The sequence below is a fragment of the Pleurodeles waltl genome, chromosome 7 (assembly GCF_031143425.1).
Source record: "Pleurodeles waltl isolate 20211129_DDA chromosome 7, aPleWal1.hap1.20221129, whole genome shotgun sequence".
NCBI classification, from domain to species: Eukaryota; Metazoa; Chordata; class Amphibia; order Caudata; family Salamandridae; genus Pleurodeles; species Pleurodeles waltl.
In genome coordinates this window covers 1,248,807,881-1,248,823,060 of record NC_090446.1, presented here as the reverse complement: position 1 = coordinate 1,248,823,060, position 15,180 = coordinate 1,248,807,881, and the positions used below count along the sequence as shown (strand labels likewise).

The following is a 15,180-nucleotide window of genomic DNA, read 5'->3' as shown; positions in this document are numbered from 1 at the left end:
ACCATCCACTAGACACTGCTATGCAAGCAAATGGAAAAGGTTTGTTTGCTACTGCCATAATAATCAAGTTCAACCATTACACGCATCTCCAAAGGATGTAGTGGGTTACTTACTACACTTACAAAAATCGAATCTGGCCTTCTCTTCCATTAAGATACACCTCGCAGCAATATCTGCATACCTGCAGATTACCCATTCAACTTCACTATTTAGGATACCTGTCATTAAAGAGTTTATGGAAGGCCTGAAAAGAATTATACCACCAAGGACACCACCTGTTCCTTCATGGAACCTCAACATCGTCTTAACAAGATTCATGGGGCCACCTTTTGAACCCATGCATTCCTGCAAAATACAATTCTTAACCTGGAAAGTTGCATTTCTCATTGCCATCACATCTCTAAGAAGAGTAAGTGAAATTCAGGCGTTTACAATACAAGAACCTTTTATCCAAATACACAAAAATAAGGTAATCCTAAGAACCAATCCTAAATTTCTACCAAAGGTTATTTCACCGTTCCACTTAAATCAAACGGTAGAACTACCAGTGTTCTTCCCACAGCCAGACTCGGTAGCTGAAAGGGCACTACATACATTAGACATCAGAAGAGCCCTAATGTACTACATTGACAGAACAAAAGAAATCAGAAAAACAAAACCACTGTTTATTGCATTTCAAAAACCTCATACAGGAAACCCAATATCAAAACAGGGTATAGCCAGATGGATAGTTAAGTGCATCCAAATCTGCTACCTTAAAGCAAAAAGGGAGCTGCCCATTACACCAAGGGCACACTCAACCAGAAAGAAAGGCGCTAGCATGGCCTTCCTAGGGAATATTCCAATGCACGAGATATGTAAGGCAGCCACATGGTCTACGCCTCACACATTTACTAAGCACTACTGTGTAGACGTGCTATCCGCACAACAAGCCACAGTAGGTCAAGCCGTACTAAGAACTTTATTTCAGACTACTTCCACTCCTACAGGCTGAGCCACCGCTTTTGGGGAGATAACTGCTTACTAGTCTATGCACAACATGTGTATCTGCAGCTACACATGCTATCGAACTGAAAATGTCACTTACCCAGTGTACATCTGTTCGTGGCATTAGTCGCTGCAGATTCACATGTGCCCACCCGCCTCCCCGGGAGCCTGTAGCCGTTTGGAAGTTATCTTCAACTTTGTACATTTGTAAATATATTACTTAAACCTTCATTGGTACATACTTATTCACTCCATTGCATGGGCACTATTACTACTACACACAACTCCTACCTCACCCTCTGCGGGGAAAACAATCGAAGATGGAGTCGACGCCCATGCGCAATGGAAGCAAAAGAGGAGGAGTCCCTCGGTCTCGTGACTCGAAAGACTTCTTCGAAGAAAAACAACTTGTAACACTCCGACCCAACACCAGATGGCAGGCTATGCACAACATGTGAATCTGCAGCGACTAATGCCACGAACAGATGTACACTGGGTAAGTGACATTTTCAATATGTTCGATGGCATGTGTAGCTGCAGATACACATGCTGTGCACAGTCCGCCGTCTGGTGTTGGGCTCGGATTGTTACAAGTTGTTTTTCTTCGAAGAAGTCTTTTCGAGTCACGAGACCGAGGGACTCCTCCCACTTCGGTTCCATTGCGCATGGGCGGCGACTCCATCTTAGATTGTTTTTTTTCCGCCATCGGGTTCGGACGTGTTCCTTTTCGCTCCGTGTTTCGGGTCGGAAAGTTAGTTAGAATCTCGGAAAAATCGTCGGTATTGTTTGCGTTCGGTATCGGGTTAGTTACAACAGATCGACACCGAATTGAGAAGAGCTCCGGTGGCCCTTCGGGGTTTTTCGATTCCCGTCGGGGCCTGGTCGGCCCGGCCACGTGTCTCTTCAAGGCTGATGGAACGGACCCCATTCCGCTTCTGTCCAAAATGCCATAGCAAGTATCCATATACAGATCAACACCTGGTCTGTAACTTGTGTTTGTCACCGGAACACAGGGAGGATACTTGTGAGGCCTGTCGAGCGTTTCAGTCGAGGAAGACACTCAGGGACCGAAGAGCAAGAAGACTGCAAATGGCGTCGGCGCCGAAAGGACAAGGGTGTTTCGAGGAGGAGGAAGAAACATTCTCCATCCAGGATTCGGACTCGGAGGAGGCCGATCCCGAAGAAACGCCGAAAACCGTGAGTAAGACGTCGAAACAAAAAACTTACGAAAAGACTGACAAAGCCCAGGGGACGCCACCGCCAACAGGCCATGGCTTAACCCGAAAAGTAGGTGACCGTCCATCGGCACCGAAAAAGGGCGAGCTGGTGTCGAAGTCATCCGACTCCGGTCGAGATACAGGCACGCAGCAATCTCGGGCCCGAGAGAGTGGCGCAGAAAAGAATCGGCACTGAGACAGCGGCACCGAAGTTGGTCGGCACCGAGAGGGCACGACGCCGAAAAGAAAAAAAGATTTTGTCGGAGCCGAAAAAAGCAGCAGAAAAGGTTTCGGTGCCGAAACATCCGGCATCCGAACCGAAAATTAGTTCCTATTCAGAGGAACAAGGACTGTCCTCTCCAATGAAAACACACAGATTTGAAGAGGAATTACAAACAATAGAGCCAGATCACACGCAAAGGCGGCTCTTTATTCAAAAAGATACAGGGAAGATCAGCACTCTTCCCCCAATCAGAATGAAACGAAAACTTGCCTTCCAAAACCAGGACAAACAGCCACAAGCAAAAGTGGCTAAGCAAATAACACCACCACCATCCCCACATCACTCTCCACAACTATCACCGGTAGCCACTCCACCAATGATGCAATCCCCAACACATACGGGGATGAGTCAAGATGACCCTGACGCATGGGACCTCTACGACGCACCAGTGTCAGACAATAGTCCTCAGTGCTATCCAGCAAGACCCTCGCCACCTGAGGATACTACAGGCTACATTCAAGTAATATCAAGGGCAGCAGCATTTCACAATGTCAGCCTTCACTCAGAACCCATTGAAGATGACTTCCTTTTTAATACACTGTCGTCTACGCATAGTCTATATCAAAGTCTGCCAATGTTGCCCGGAATGCTAAAAGACTCCAAACAGGTGTTTGAAGAGCCTGTCAAAGGGAGAGCCATTACTCCAAGAGTAGATAAAAAATATAAACCGCCACCAACAGACCCAGTGTACATCACACAACAACTATCACCAGACTCTGTTGTAGTTGGAGCAGCGCGCAAAAGAGCCAACTCTCATACTTCAGGAGACGCGCCACATCGAGATAAAGAGAGTAGAAAATTCGACGCGGCAGGCAAAAAGGTGGCGGCACAGGCAGCAAACTAGTGGCGTATTGCAAATTCGCAAGCTTTGCTAGCCAGATATGATAGGCCCCATTGGGACGAGATGCAACACCTTATTGAACACTTGCCAAAGGAGTTTCAAAAAAGAGCGCAGCAAGTGGTCGAAGAGGGACAAAATATCTCCAATAATCAAATTCGATCAGCAATGGATGCTGCAGACACAGCTGCTAGAACTGTCAACACAGCAGTAACGATAAGGAGGCATGCATGGCTGCGTACATCAGGATTTAAACCAGAGATACAGCAAGCTGTGCTGAATATGCCATTCAACGGACAGCAGTTGTTTGGGCCGGAGGTGGACACTGCAATTGAAAAACTTAAAAAAGACACTGACATGGCCAAAGCCATGGGCGCGCTCTACTCCCCGCAGAGCAGAGGCACATTTCGAAAAACACAATTTTGAGGGGGGTTTCGAGGGCAAACCACAGAAGCCACAACCTCACAAACAAAGCCCACTTACCAGAGCCAGTATCAGCAGGGAGGTTTTCGGGGACAATATAGAGGAGGACAGTTTCAAAGAAACAGAGGAAAGTTCCAAAGTCCCAAAACTCCTCAAAACAAAGTGACTTCAAGGTCACAAATCCCTAACACATAACACCTGTGGGGGGGAGACTAAACAAGTTTTACACACATTGGGAGGAAATAACAACAGACACTTGGGTCTTAGCAATTATCCAGCATGGTTATTGCATAGAATTTCTCAAAATCCCTCCAAACGTCCCACCGAAAACACACAATATGTCAAAACAACATATAGATCTTCTAGGACTAGAAGTTCAGGCATTGCTACAGAAAGAAGCAATAGAATTAGTACCAAAAGATCAATTAAACACAGGAGTTTACTCACTGTACTTCCTGATACCCAAAAAGGACAAAAGCCTGAGACCGATACTAGATCTCAGAACATTAAATACCTACATCAAATCAGACTGTTTTCACATGGTTACTCTACAAGACGTAATCCCACTGCTCAAACAACAAGACTACATGACAACACTAGACCTAAAGGATGCATATTTCCATATGTCAATACATCCTTCACACAGAAAGTACCTAAGGTTTGTATTCCAAGGGATACATTACCAATTCAAAGTGTTGCCATTCGGAATAACAACTGCGCCAAGGGTTTTTACAAAATGCCTGGCAGTAGTAGCTGCACATATCAGAAGGCAGCAAATACATGTGTTCCCATACCTAGACGATTGGTTAATCAAAACCAATACGCTAAAACGGTGTTCACAACACACAAAATATGTCATAGAAACCCTACACAAACTAGGTTTCTCAATCAACTACGCAAAGTCACACCTGCAGCCGTGCCAAACACAGCAATACTTGGGAGCAACAATCAACACAGCAAAAGGGATTGCTACTCCAAGTCCACAAAGAGTACAAACATTTCACAATGTAATACAAACCTTGTATCCAAAACAAAAAGTACAAGTCTAAATAATACTGAAACTACTAGGCATGATGTCCTCATGCATAGCCATTGTCCCAAATGCAAGGTTACACATGCGGCCCTTACAACAGTGCCTAGCATCACAATGGTCACAAGCACAGGGTCAGCTTCTAGATCTGGTGTTGATAGACCGCCAAACATACATCTCGCTTCAATGGTGGAACAGTATAAATTTAAACCAAGGGCGGCCTTTCCAGGACCCAGTGCCACAATACGTGATAACAACAGATGCTTCCATGACAGGGTGGGGAGCACACCTCAATCAACACAGCATCCAAGGACAATGGAACATACAGCAAAAACAGTTACACATAAATCACCTAGAACTGTTAGCGGTATTTCTAGCGCTGAAAGCATTTCAACCCATGATAACCCACAAATACATTCTTGTCAAAACAGACAACATGACAACAATGTACTACCTAAACAAACAAGGAGGAACACACTCAACACAGTTGTGTCTCCTAACACAGAAAATATGGCATTGGGCGATTCACAACCACATTCGCCTAATAGCACAATTTATTCCAGGAATTCAGAATCAGTTAGCAGACAATTTCTCACGGGATCACCAACAGATCCACAAATGGGAGATTCACCCCCAAATACTGAACACTTACTTCCAAATTTGGGGAACACCACAAATAGATCTGTTTGCAACGATGGAAAACTCAAAATGCCAAAACTTTGCATCCAGGTACCCACAACATCAGTCTCAGGGCAATGCGCTATGGATGAACTGGTCAGGGATATTTGCTTACGCTTTTCCCCCCTCTCCCACTCCTTCCATATCTAGTAAACAAGTTGAGTCAAAACAAACTCAAACTCATACTAATAGCACCAACATGGGCAAGGCAACCTTGGTACACCACACTACTAGACCTGTCAGTAGTACCTCATGTCAAACTACCAAACAGACCAGATCTGTTAACACAACACAAACAACAGATCAGGCATCCAAATCCAGCATCGCTGAATCTAGCAATTTGGCTCCTGAAATCCTAGAATTCGGACACTTACACCTCACACAAGAATGTATGGAGGTCCTAAAACAGGCTAGAAAGCCTACCACTAGACACTGCTATGCAAATAAATGGAAAAGATTTGTCTATTACTGCCATAATAATCAAATTCAACCCTTACACGCATCTACAAAAGATATAGTAGGATACTTACTACATCTGCAAAAAGTCAAAGCTAGCTTTTTCATCCATTAAAATACATCTTACCGCAATTTCAGCTTATCTGCAAATTACGCACTCAACTTCATTATTTAGGATACCAGTCATAAAAGCGTTTATGGAAGGCCTAAAGAGAATTATACCACCAAGAACACCACCAGTTCCTTCGTGGAACCTCAACATTGTCTCAACTCGACTCATGGGTCCACCTTTCAAACCTATGCACTCATGTGAAATGCAATACTTAACATGGAAAGTTGCATTTCTAATTGCTATCACATCTCTAAGAAGAGTAAGTGAGATACAAGCATTTACCATACAAGAACCATTTATTCAGATACACAAGCATAAAGTAGTCTTACGAACAAATCCTAAATTCTTACCAAAAGTCATATCACCGTTCCACTTGAATCAAACAGTAGAACTACCAGTGTTCTTCCCACAGCCAGATTCGGTAGCTGAAAGAGCTCTACATACATTAGACATCAAAAGAGCGTTAATGTACTACATTAACAGAACAAGACAAATTCGGAAAACAAAACAATTATTTATTGCTTTCCAAAAACCTCATACAGGAAATCCAATTTCAAAACAAGGCATTGCTAGATGGATAGTTAAGTGCATTCAAACTTGTTATCTCAAAGCAAAAAGAGAACTGCCTATTACACCAAAGGCACACTCGATTAGAAAGAAAGGTGCTACCATGGCCTTTCTAGGAAATATTCCAATGACTGAAATATGTAAGGCAGCCACATGGTCTACGCCTCATACGTTTACCAAACACTACTGCGTGGATGTGTTAACGGCACAACAAGCCACAGTAGGCCAAGCAGTACTACGAACTTTGTTTCAAACAACTTCAACTCCTACAGGCTGACACACCGCTTTTGGGGAGATAACTGCTTACTAGTCTATGCAAAGCATGTGTATCTGCAGCTAACCATGCCATCAAACGGAAAATGTGACTTACCCAGTGTACATCTGTTCGTGGCATGAGTCGCTGCAGATTCACATGCGCCCACCGCCTCCCCGGGAGCCTGTAGCCGTTTCGAAGTTGATCTTGAACATTTGTAAATTTGTAAATATATCACTTTAAACTACATTATGTACATACATATTCACTCCATTGCATGGGTACTATTAGTATAATACACAACTCCTACCTCACCCTCTGCGGGGAAAACAGTCTAAGATGGAGTTGACGCCCATGCGCAATGGAGCCGAAATGGGAGGAGTCCCTCGATCTCGTGACTCGAAAAGACTTCTTCGAAGAAAAACAACTTGTAACACTCCGAGCCCAACACTAGATGGCAGGATGTGCAAAGCATGTGAATCTGCAGCGACTCATGCCACGAACAGATGTACACTGGGTAAGTGACATTTTCCATATATATATATATATATATATATGTTCGATGGCATGTGTAGCTGCAGATACACATGCTGTGCATATTCCCACTATCTAGTGTTGGGCTCAGAGTGTTACAAGTTGTTTTTCTTCCAATTAGTCTTTTCGAGTCACAAGATCGAGGGACTCCTCCCATTTCGGCTCCATTGCGCATGGGCGTCGACTCCATCTTAGATTGTTTTCTTTCCGCCATCGGGTTCGGACGTGTTCCTCTTCGCTCCGTGTTTCGGTTCGGAAAGTTAGTTAAATCTCGGAAAACTCGACGGTATTGTTTGGGTTCGGTATCGGGTTAGTTATAGCAGATCGACACCGAATAAAAGAAGAGCTCCGGTAGCCCTTCGGGGCTTCAATTCCCAGGTGGGGCCTGGTCGGCCCAACCGCGTGCTTCTTCAAGGCTAATGGAACGGACCCCATTCCGCTTCTGCCCCGAATGCCAGAGTAAGTATCCTTACACAGACCAGCATTTGGTCTGTAATTTGTGTTTGTCCCCCGAACACAAAGAGGATACCTGCGAGGCCTGCTGGGGATTTCGGTCAAAAAAGACGCTACGGGACCGGAGAGCTCGAAGGCTTCAAATGGCGTTGACGCCGTCAGGACAACACGACGTCAAAGAGGAGGAGACTTACTCCATTCCGGATTCGGACTCGGATGAGGCCGAAAGTGAGCAGCCGGCGAAAACCGTGAGTAAAACTGCCCCGGCTAAAACTCACACCAAGATAATGAAAGCGCAGGGGACGCCACCGCCGGCAGGCCATGGCTTAACCCGTAACCACAGTGACCAACCATCGGCACCGAAAAAGGGCACACATGTGTCAAAGACATCCGACTCTGGTCGAGATACCGGCACAGAGTATACTCGGCACCGAGATACTGGCTCCGACCAGACTCGACACTGAGATACTGGCACCGACCAAAGTCGTCACCGAGAGATCGGCACCCGGAAACCAAAAAAAATGGCTTCGGAGCAAAAAAAAAAACTGCGGAAAAAGTTTCGGTGCCGAAACATCCAGCGTCAGAGCCGAAACAGAGCTCCTATTCGGAGGAACAAGGCCTGTCATCCCAACTTCAAGGCCATAGATTTGGACAAGAATTGGAGCTGGGAGAGCCAGACTATACACAAAGAAGGCTCCATATTCAAAAAGACACAAGGAAAATAAGAACTCTTCCCCCTATTAAAATGAAAAGGAAACTTGCTTTCCAAGAAACCGAGAAACAGCCAAAAGCAAAGGTGGCGAAAGAAAAAACTCCACCATGTTTTTCGCCACAACCATCGCCACAGCACTCACCGCAACTGTCACCTATTGCAACACCCCCTATGATGCAATCTCCAACGCCCACAGGGATGTCCCAGGACGACCCAGATGCAGGGGATCTCTACGATGCACCAGTATCTGACAATAGTCCAGACTGCTACCCGGCAAGACCGTCACCACCTGAAGATAGTACTGCTTACATGCAGGTGGTGTCCAGAGCAGCTACTTTTCACAATGTAGCACTGCATGCTGAACCTATTGAGGATGACTTTTTATTTAATACTTTGTCGTCAACACACAGCCAGTACCAGAGTCTGCCGATGTTACCAGGGATGTTAAAACACGCAAAACAAGTGTTTCAAGACCCAGTCAAAAGCAGAGCTATTACACCTAGGGTGGAAAAAAAGTACAAGCCTCCCGCTACAGACCCTGTGTACATCACGCAGCAACTAACACCTGACTCAGTGGTAGTAGGCGCAGCACGCAAAAGGGCAAACTCACAGACTTCTGGGGATGCACCACCACCCGACAAAGAAAGTCGAACGTTTGATGCAGCGGGGAAAAGAGTTGCAGCACAAGCAGCCAATCAATGGCGCATTGCCAATTCACAGGCTTTATTGGCAAGATATGACACGGCTCATTGGGATGAAATGCAGCATTTTATTGAACATCTTCCCAAGGAGTTTCAAAAGCGTGCACAGCAAGTGGTGGAGGAGGGCCAAAGTATCTCCAACAAACAGATACGATCGGCAATGGACGCAGCGGACACAGCCGTCAGAACTGTAAATACAGCGGTCACTATTCGGAGACACGCATGGTTCCTCACCTCCGGATTTAAGCCAGAGATCCAACAGGCTGTGCTTAATATGCCTTTTAATGGACAACAGTTGTTTGGGCCGGAGGTGGATACAGCTATAGAGAAGCTAAAGAAGGACACTGACACGGCCAAAGCCATGGGCGCGCTCTACTCACCACAGAACAGAGGCACATTTAGGAAGCCACACTTTAGAGGGGGGGGTTTCGAGGCCAAAGCACAGAACCCTCAACCTCACAAGCCAGACCCACATACCAGGGCCAGTATCGAAGAAGAGGCTTTCGGGGACAATATAGAGGTGGACAGTTCCCTAAAACCTGAGGGAAATTCCAAAGACCCCACAAACTAAACAGTAACTTCAATGTCACAAATCCCCAACACATAACACCAGTGGGGGGGGGGAGACTCACAGATTATTACCAAAATTGGGAGGAAATAACTACAGACTTGTGGGTCCTAGCCATTATCCAACATGGTTATTGCATAGAATTCCTATAATTACCACCAAATGTGCCTCCAAGAACACACAACATGTCCAAACAACACTTGGATCTATTACAACTAGAAGTCCAGGCGTTGTTACAAAAAGACGCAATAGAACTGGTACCCAACCATCAGAAAGGAACAGGTGTTTATTCCCTGTATTTTCTAATACCCAAAAAGGACAAAACTCTGAGACCCATCTTAGATCTCAGAACACTAAATCTTTACATCAAATCAGATCACTTTCACATGGTAACACTTCAAGACGTAATCCCCTTGCTCAAACAACAAGACTACATGTCAACATTAGATCTCAAGGATGCGTACTTCCATATACCCATACGTCCTTCACACAGGAAATACTTAAGGTTTGTAATCCAAGGAGTACATTACCAATTCAAAGTGTTACCATTCGGGATAACAACAGCACCAAGGGTATTTACAAAATGCCTTGCATTAGTATCAGCACATATCAGAAGACAGCACATACACGTATTCCCGTATCTAGACGATTGGTTAATAAAAACCAACACTCAGAAACAGTGCCTTCAACACACAAAATACGTCATAGAAACCCTTCACAAACTAGGGTTCTCAATAAACTACCCAAAATCACACTTACAACCGTGTCAAATACAACAATGCTTAGGAGCAACAATCAACACAAAAAAAGGGATTGCCACTCCAAGTCCACAAAGGGTACAAGCATTCCAAAACGTAATACAAAGCATGCACCCAAACCAACAATATCAAGTAAAATTAGTGATGAAACTTCTAGGCATGATGTCTTCATGCATAGCCATTTTCCCAAACGCAAGATTACACATGCGGCCCTTACAACAGTGCCTAGCGACACAATGGACACAAGCACAGGGTCAACTTCAGGATCTAGTGTTGATACACCGCCAAACACACACCTCGCTTCAATGGTGGAATCCTATCAATTTAAACCAAAGGCGGCCCTGCCAAGACCCAGTGCCTCAATACGTGACCACAACAGATGCTTCCATGGTAGGGTGGGGAGCACACCTCAACCAACACAGCATCCAGGGACAATGGGACAATCAGCAAAAACAACTTCATATAAATCAACTAGAACTACTAGCAGTGTTTCTAGCATTAAAAGCATTTCAACCACTAATAGCCCACAAACACATTCTTGTCAAAACAGACAACATGACAACAATGTATTACCTAAACAAACAGGGAGGGACACACTCATCACAGTTGTGTCTCTTAGCACAAAAGATTTGGCATTGGGTGATTCACAATCGCATTCGCCTAATAGCACCATACATACCAGGAATTCAGAACAAGTTAGCGGACAATCTCAGTCGAGATCACCAACAGATCCACGAATGGGAAATTCATCCCCAGATACTACAAACCTACTTACAAAACTGGGGAACACCGCAAATAGACCTATTCGCAACAAAAGAAAACGCAAAATGCCAAAACTTCGCATCCAGGTACCCACACCCTTACTCCAAAGGCAATGCGCTATGGATGAGTTGGTCAGGGATATTTACTTACGCTTTTCCCCCTCTCCCACTTCTTCCATATCTAGTAAACAAATTGAGTCAAAACAAACTCAAACTAATATTAGTAGCACCAACTTGGGCACGCCAACCTTGGTATACAACACTACTAGCTCTGTCAGTGGTGCCTCATATCAAGCTACCAAACAGACCAGATCTGTTAACTCAACACAGACAACAGATCAGACACCCGGATACAGCATCGCTCAATCTAGCAATCTGGCTTCTGAAGTCTTAGAATTTGGACACCTAGACCTTACACAAGAATGTATGGAGGTCATCAAACAGGCTAGGAAACCTACTACAAGACATTGCTACGCAAATAAATGGAAACAATTTGTTTATTACTGTCATAATAATCAAATTCAACCATTACACGCGTCCACGACAAACCTTGTAAGCTACTTACTACACTTGCAAAAGTCTAAGTTAGCTTTTTCATCCATCAAAATGCATCTCACAGTAATTTCTGCCTGTCTGCAAACTACACATTCAACCTCGTTGTTTAGAATCCCAGTCATAAAAGCATTTATGGAGAGGCTAAAAAGGATAATTCCCCCAAGAACACCACCAGTTCCTTTGTGGAACCTCAATATTGTATTAACACGACTCATGGGTCCACCGTTTGAACCCATGCACTCTTGTGAGATGCAATACTTAACATGGAAAGTAGCCTTTCTAATAGCTATAACATCTCTTAGGAGAGTAAGTGAACTACAAGCCTTTACCATACAAGAACCCTTTATACAAATACACAAACATAAAGTAGTTCTACGCACAAACCCCAAATTTTTGCCAAAAGTTATATCACCGGTCCACTTAAATTAAACAGTGGAACTCCCAGTATTTTTTCCACACCCAGACTCTGTAGCTGAGAGAGCATTACATACATCAGACATAAAAAGAGCACTAATGTATTACATTGATAGAACCAAACAATTTCGCATAACAAAACAATTGTTTGTAGCTTTTCAAAAACCTCATGCAGGGAATCCAATATCCAAACAGGGTATTGCCAGATGGATAGTTGAGTGTATTCAAACCTGTTATGTTAAAGCAAAGAGAGAACTGCCTATTAAACCAAAGGCACACTCCACTAGAAAGAAAGGGCCACCATGGCCTTTCTTGGAAATATACCAATGGCAGAAATCTGTAAGGCAGGCACATGGGCTACGCCTCATACATTCACTAAACATTACTGTGTGGATGTGTTAACAACACAGCAAGCCACAGTTGGACAGGCAGTATTACGAACATTATTCCAAACAACTTCAACTCCTACAGGCTAAACCACCGCTTTTGGGGAGATAACTGCTTACTAGTCTATGCACAGCATGTGTATCTTCAGCTACACATGCCAGCGAACGGAAAATGTCACTTACCCAGTGTACATCTGTTCGTGGCATGGGACGCTGCAGATTCACATGCGCCCTCCCACCTCCCCGGGAGCCTGTAGCCGTTATGAGTTGATGAAAATAAACTTGTACATTTGTAAATTTGTAAATATATATATATATCACTTTAGATACATTATGTACATACATACTTACTCCATTGCATGGGCACTATTACTATATACACAACTCCTACCTCACCGTCTGCGGGGAAAACAATCTAAGATGGAGTCGACGCCCATGCGCAATAGAGCTGAAATGGGAGGAGTCCCTCGATCTCATGACTCGAAAAGACTTCTTCGAAGAAAAACAACTTGTAACACTCCGAGCCCAACACTAGATGGCGGGATATGCACAGCATGTGAATCTGCAGCGTCCCATGCCACACTGGGTAAGTGACATTTTCCATACACACACATATATATAAAACATAAACTAATTATGGCAAGGCCAATCCATATAAGTAAGAGATACATATATGGGAATCGGAAACAGACAATCAAAATTACATATATGACAATATAGAAAGAAATCATATAAATACATTGAAATAAAAGATGACATATGCTGTTATGGCAAGGAAGCTGCCGGAAAGTAGATACGAAATTTAAATCTGCATAAATCATATTATAAATACACAGACCAAATAATCAACAAATTGCATAAAACAAAAGTATATACATGTTTCCTATTTAGGATTACCAGGAGTAGGAGGGGGCAAGAATGGATATATGAACAGAAGAGGGATGGGAGCACACTGCCTCACATCACATCACAGTTCACTGCTTTGCCTTGTGGTAAATGCAGTACAGCGTTTGAGCTACTTGAATATTAGATGTCGTTTTTCACCAGAGTTTGTGCAGTCAGTGCTGTACATCTCTAGACACCCGTTTTTAGATTGTATCCTTCATTAATAGAGGTCAAAAACGAGTTGCTGAGAATGCTGCCAGTCCTCATAGGTCTCAGTACCTCTCACTGGCGCACAGGTGCATCTCCAAAAACTTGTCAGTCAGTTGGCTCAAGGGAGCCTTTTTAAACAGAAGGGGGATAGGAGCACACTGCATCACACCACAGTTCACCCCTTTGCATTGTGGTAAATGTAGTGCAAAATTTGCGCTTACTTGAATATTAGCTGTAGCTTTTCACCAGAGTTGGTGCAGACAATGCTGTACATCTCTAGACACGTTGCTGCATCTTATACAAAAGATTAGGTTGTTCTGTGATGTGAGACAGTGTGCTCCCATCCCCCTTCTGTTTTAAAAGGAATAGATGTATGTTATAAGAAAACAAATAGGATTGTGATTGGGAAGTTCTGTCTGTCAAATGAGGCCAGCCTCACATTTTAAGGACTGTGATGACGAAGTATGAATATTAATTATGAATATTATTGGTAGGTAACCAAGCATTATTGGCTTTTGAAAAACAGTTGGCCACAGGTGCACGATTTTAATGTCTGAGCAGCAGATGATGTGCAATGCTTAGTGGAACAAGACTATAAACCATGCAATGTTTGTCTAGAATTGTCTCTGGTATGTATGTGATGTGACAATAAGTTGAACTACTGTTAGCTCATCAAGACCACTTCAGGAAACTATTTCCTGTAACAATTTATATATATTCTTATTGTAGCCTTACAAAGGACGAATCCAAAAGGCCAAAGTATAAAGAGCTTCTGGTAAGTATTTCATCTTAATATTTCTGGATTAAGATCATATTCATTTTCCCTTATTTCATTCGAATATTGGGAATCTAGAATTGTGTGATCACAAGAAACACTGCCATTATCTGGAATGTTTTGTTAGTTTGTATGTACTAATGTTTTAGTGTATTGTTTCTAAGTACTCTGCTGGTTTCCATTGATTTAGACATAAAATGGAGATTAGGACACCTGCCAGACCTAAAGGAAGTATTTGAAATATTAATGGTTGTGATAGGCACGTGATGTGTCTATATCATGCACAGTTTGGGTTACGAGATTCTCAGGTTCATTATGGTATGAGGCCGCGATTATAGTGTTTGGTCAGAATGCGTAGAACCGTTGAGCAGCAGAGCCCACAGGTGAGCGCTGTGAGGCATTACTGATCCATAGTCCTCAACATCTTGAAAAATAGTGGTGAGTTATCTCAAATGAAAGTGCCTAATTGAGCCGCATGGCTGGCGGAGCAGCTAAACGATGGGGAGAGGTCTAATTAGGGCAGAAAGAGGAGCCCAAAAAGGCAAAATCAGGGCAACTCCCACCGGGTCAGGAGAGGCCCCTACTGGTTTTCCACCTGCGTGTTCATCCCTGGTGCCATTCAAG

General features: G+C 43.8%; 1 protein-coding gene across 10 annotated transcripts in view; it reads left to right on the top strand.

Moving 5' to 3' along the window:
* Nucleotides 1-15,180, top strand: part of MAP2K4 (mitogen-activated protein kinase kinase 4) — a 599,606-nt gene that overhangs the window by 540,574 nt on the left and 43,852 nt on the right. For all 10 annotated transcript variants that reach the window (XM_069200385.1, XM_069200381.1, XM_069200386.1 and 7 more), the window contains one exon: nt 14,511-14,556. In XM_069200385.1, coding sequence (XP_069056486.1) covers nt 14,511-14,556 — 46 coding nt within the window. The remainder of the gene's footprint in view (nt 1-14,510; nt 14,557-15,180) is intronic.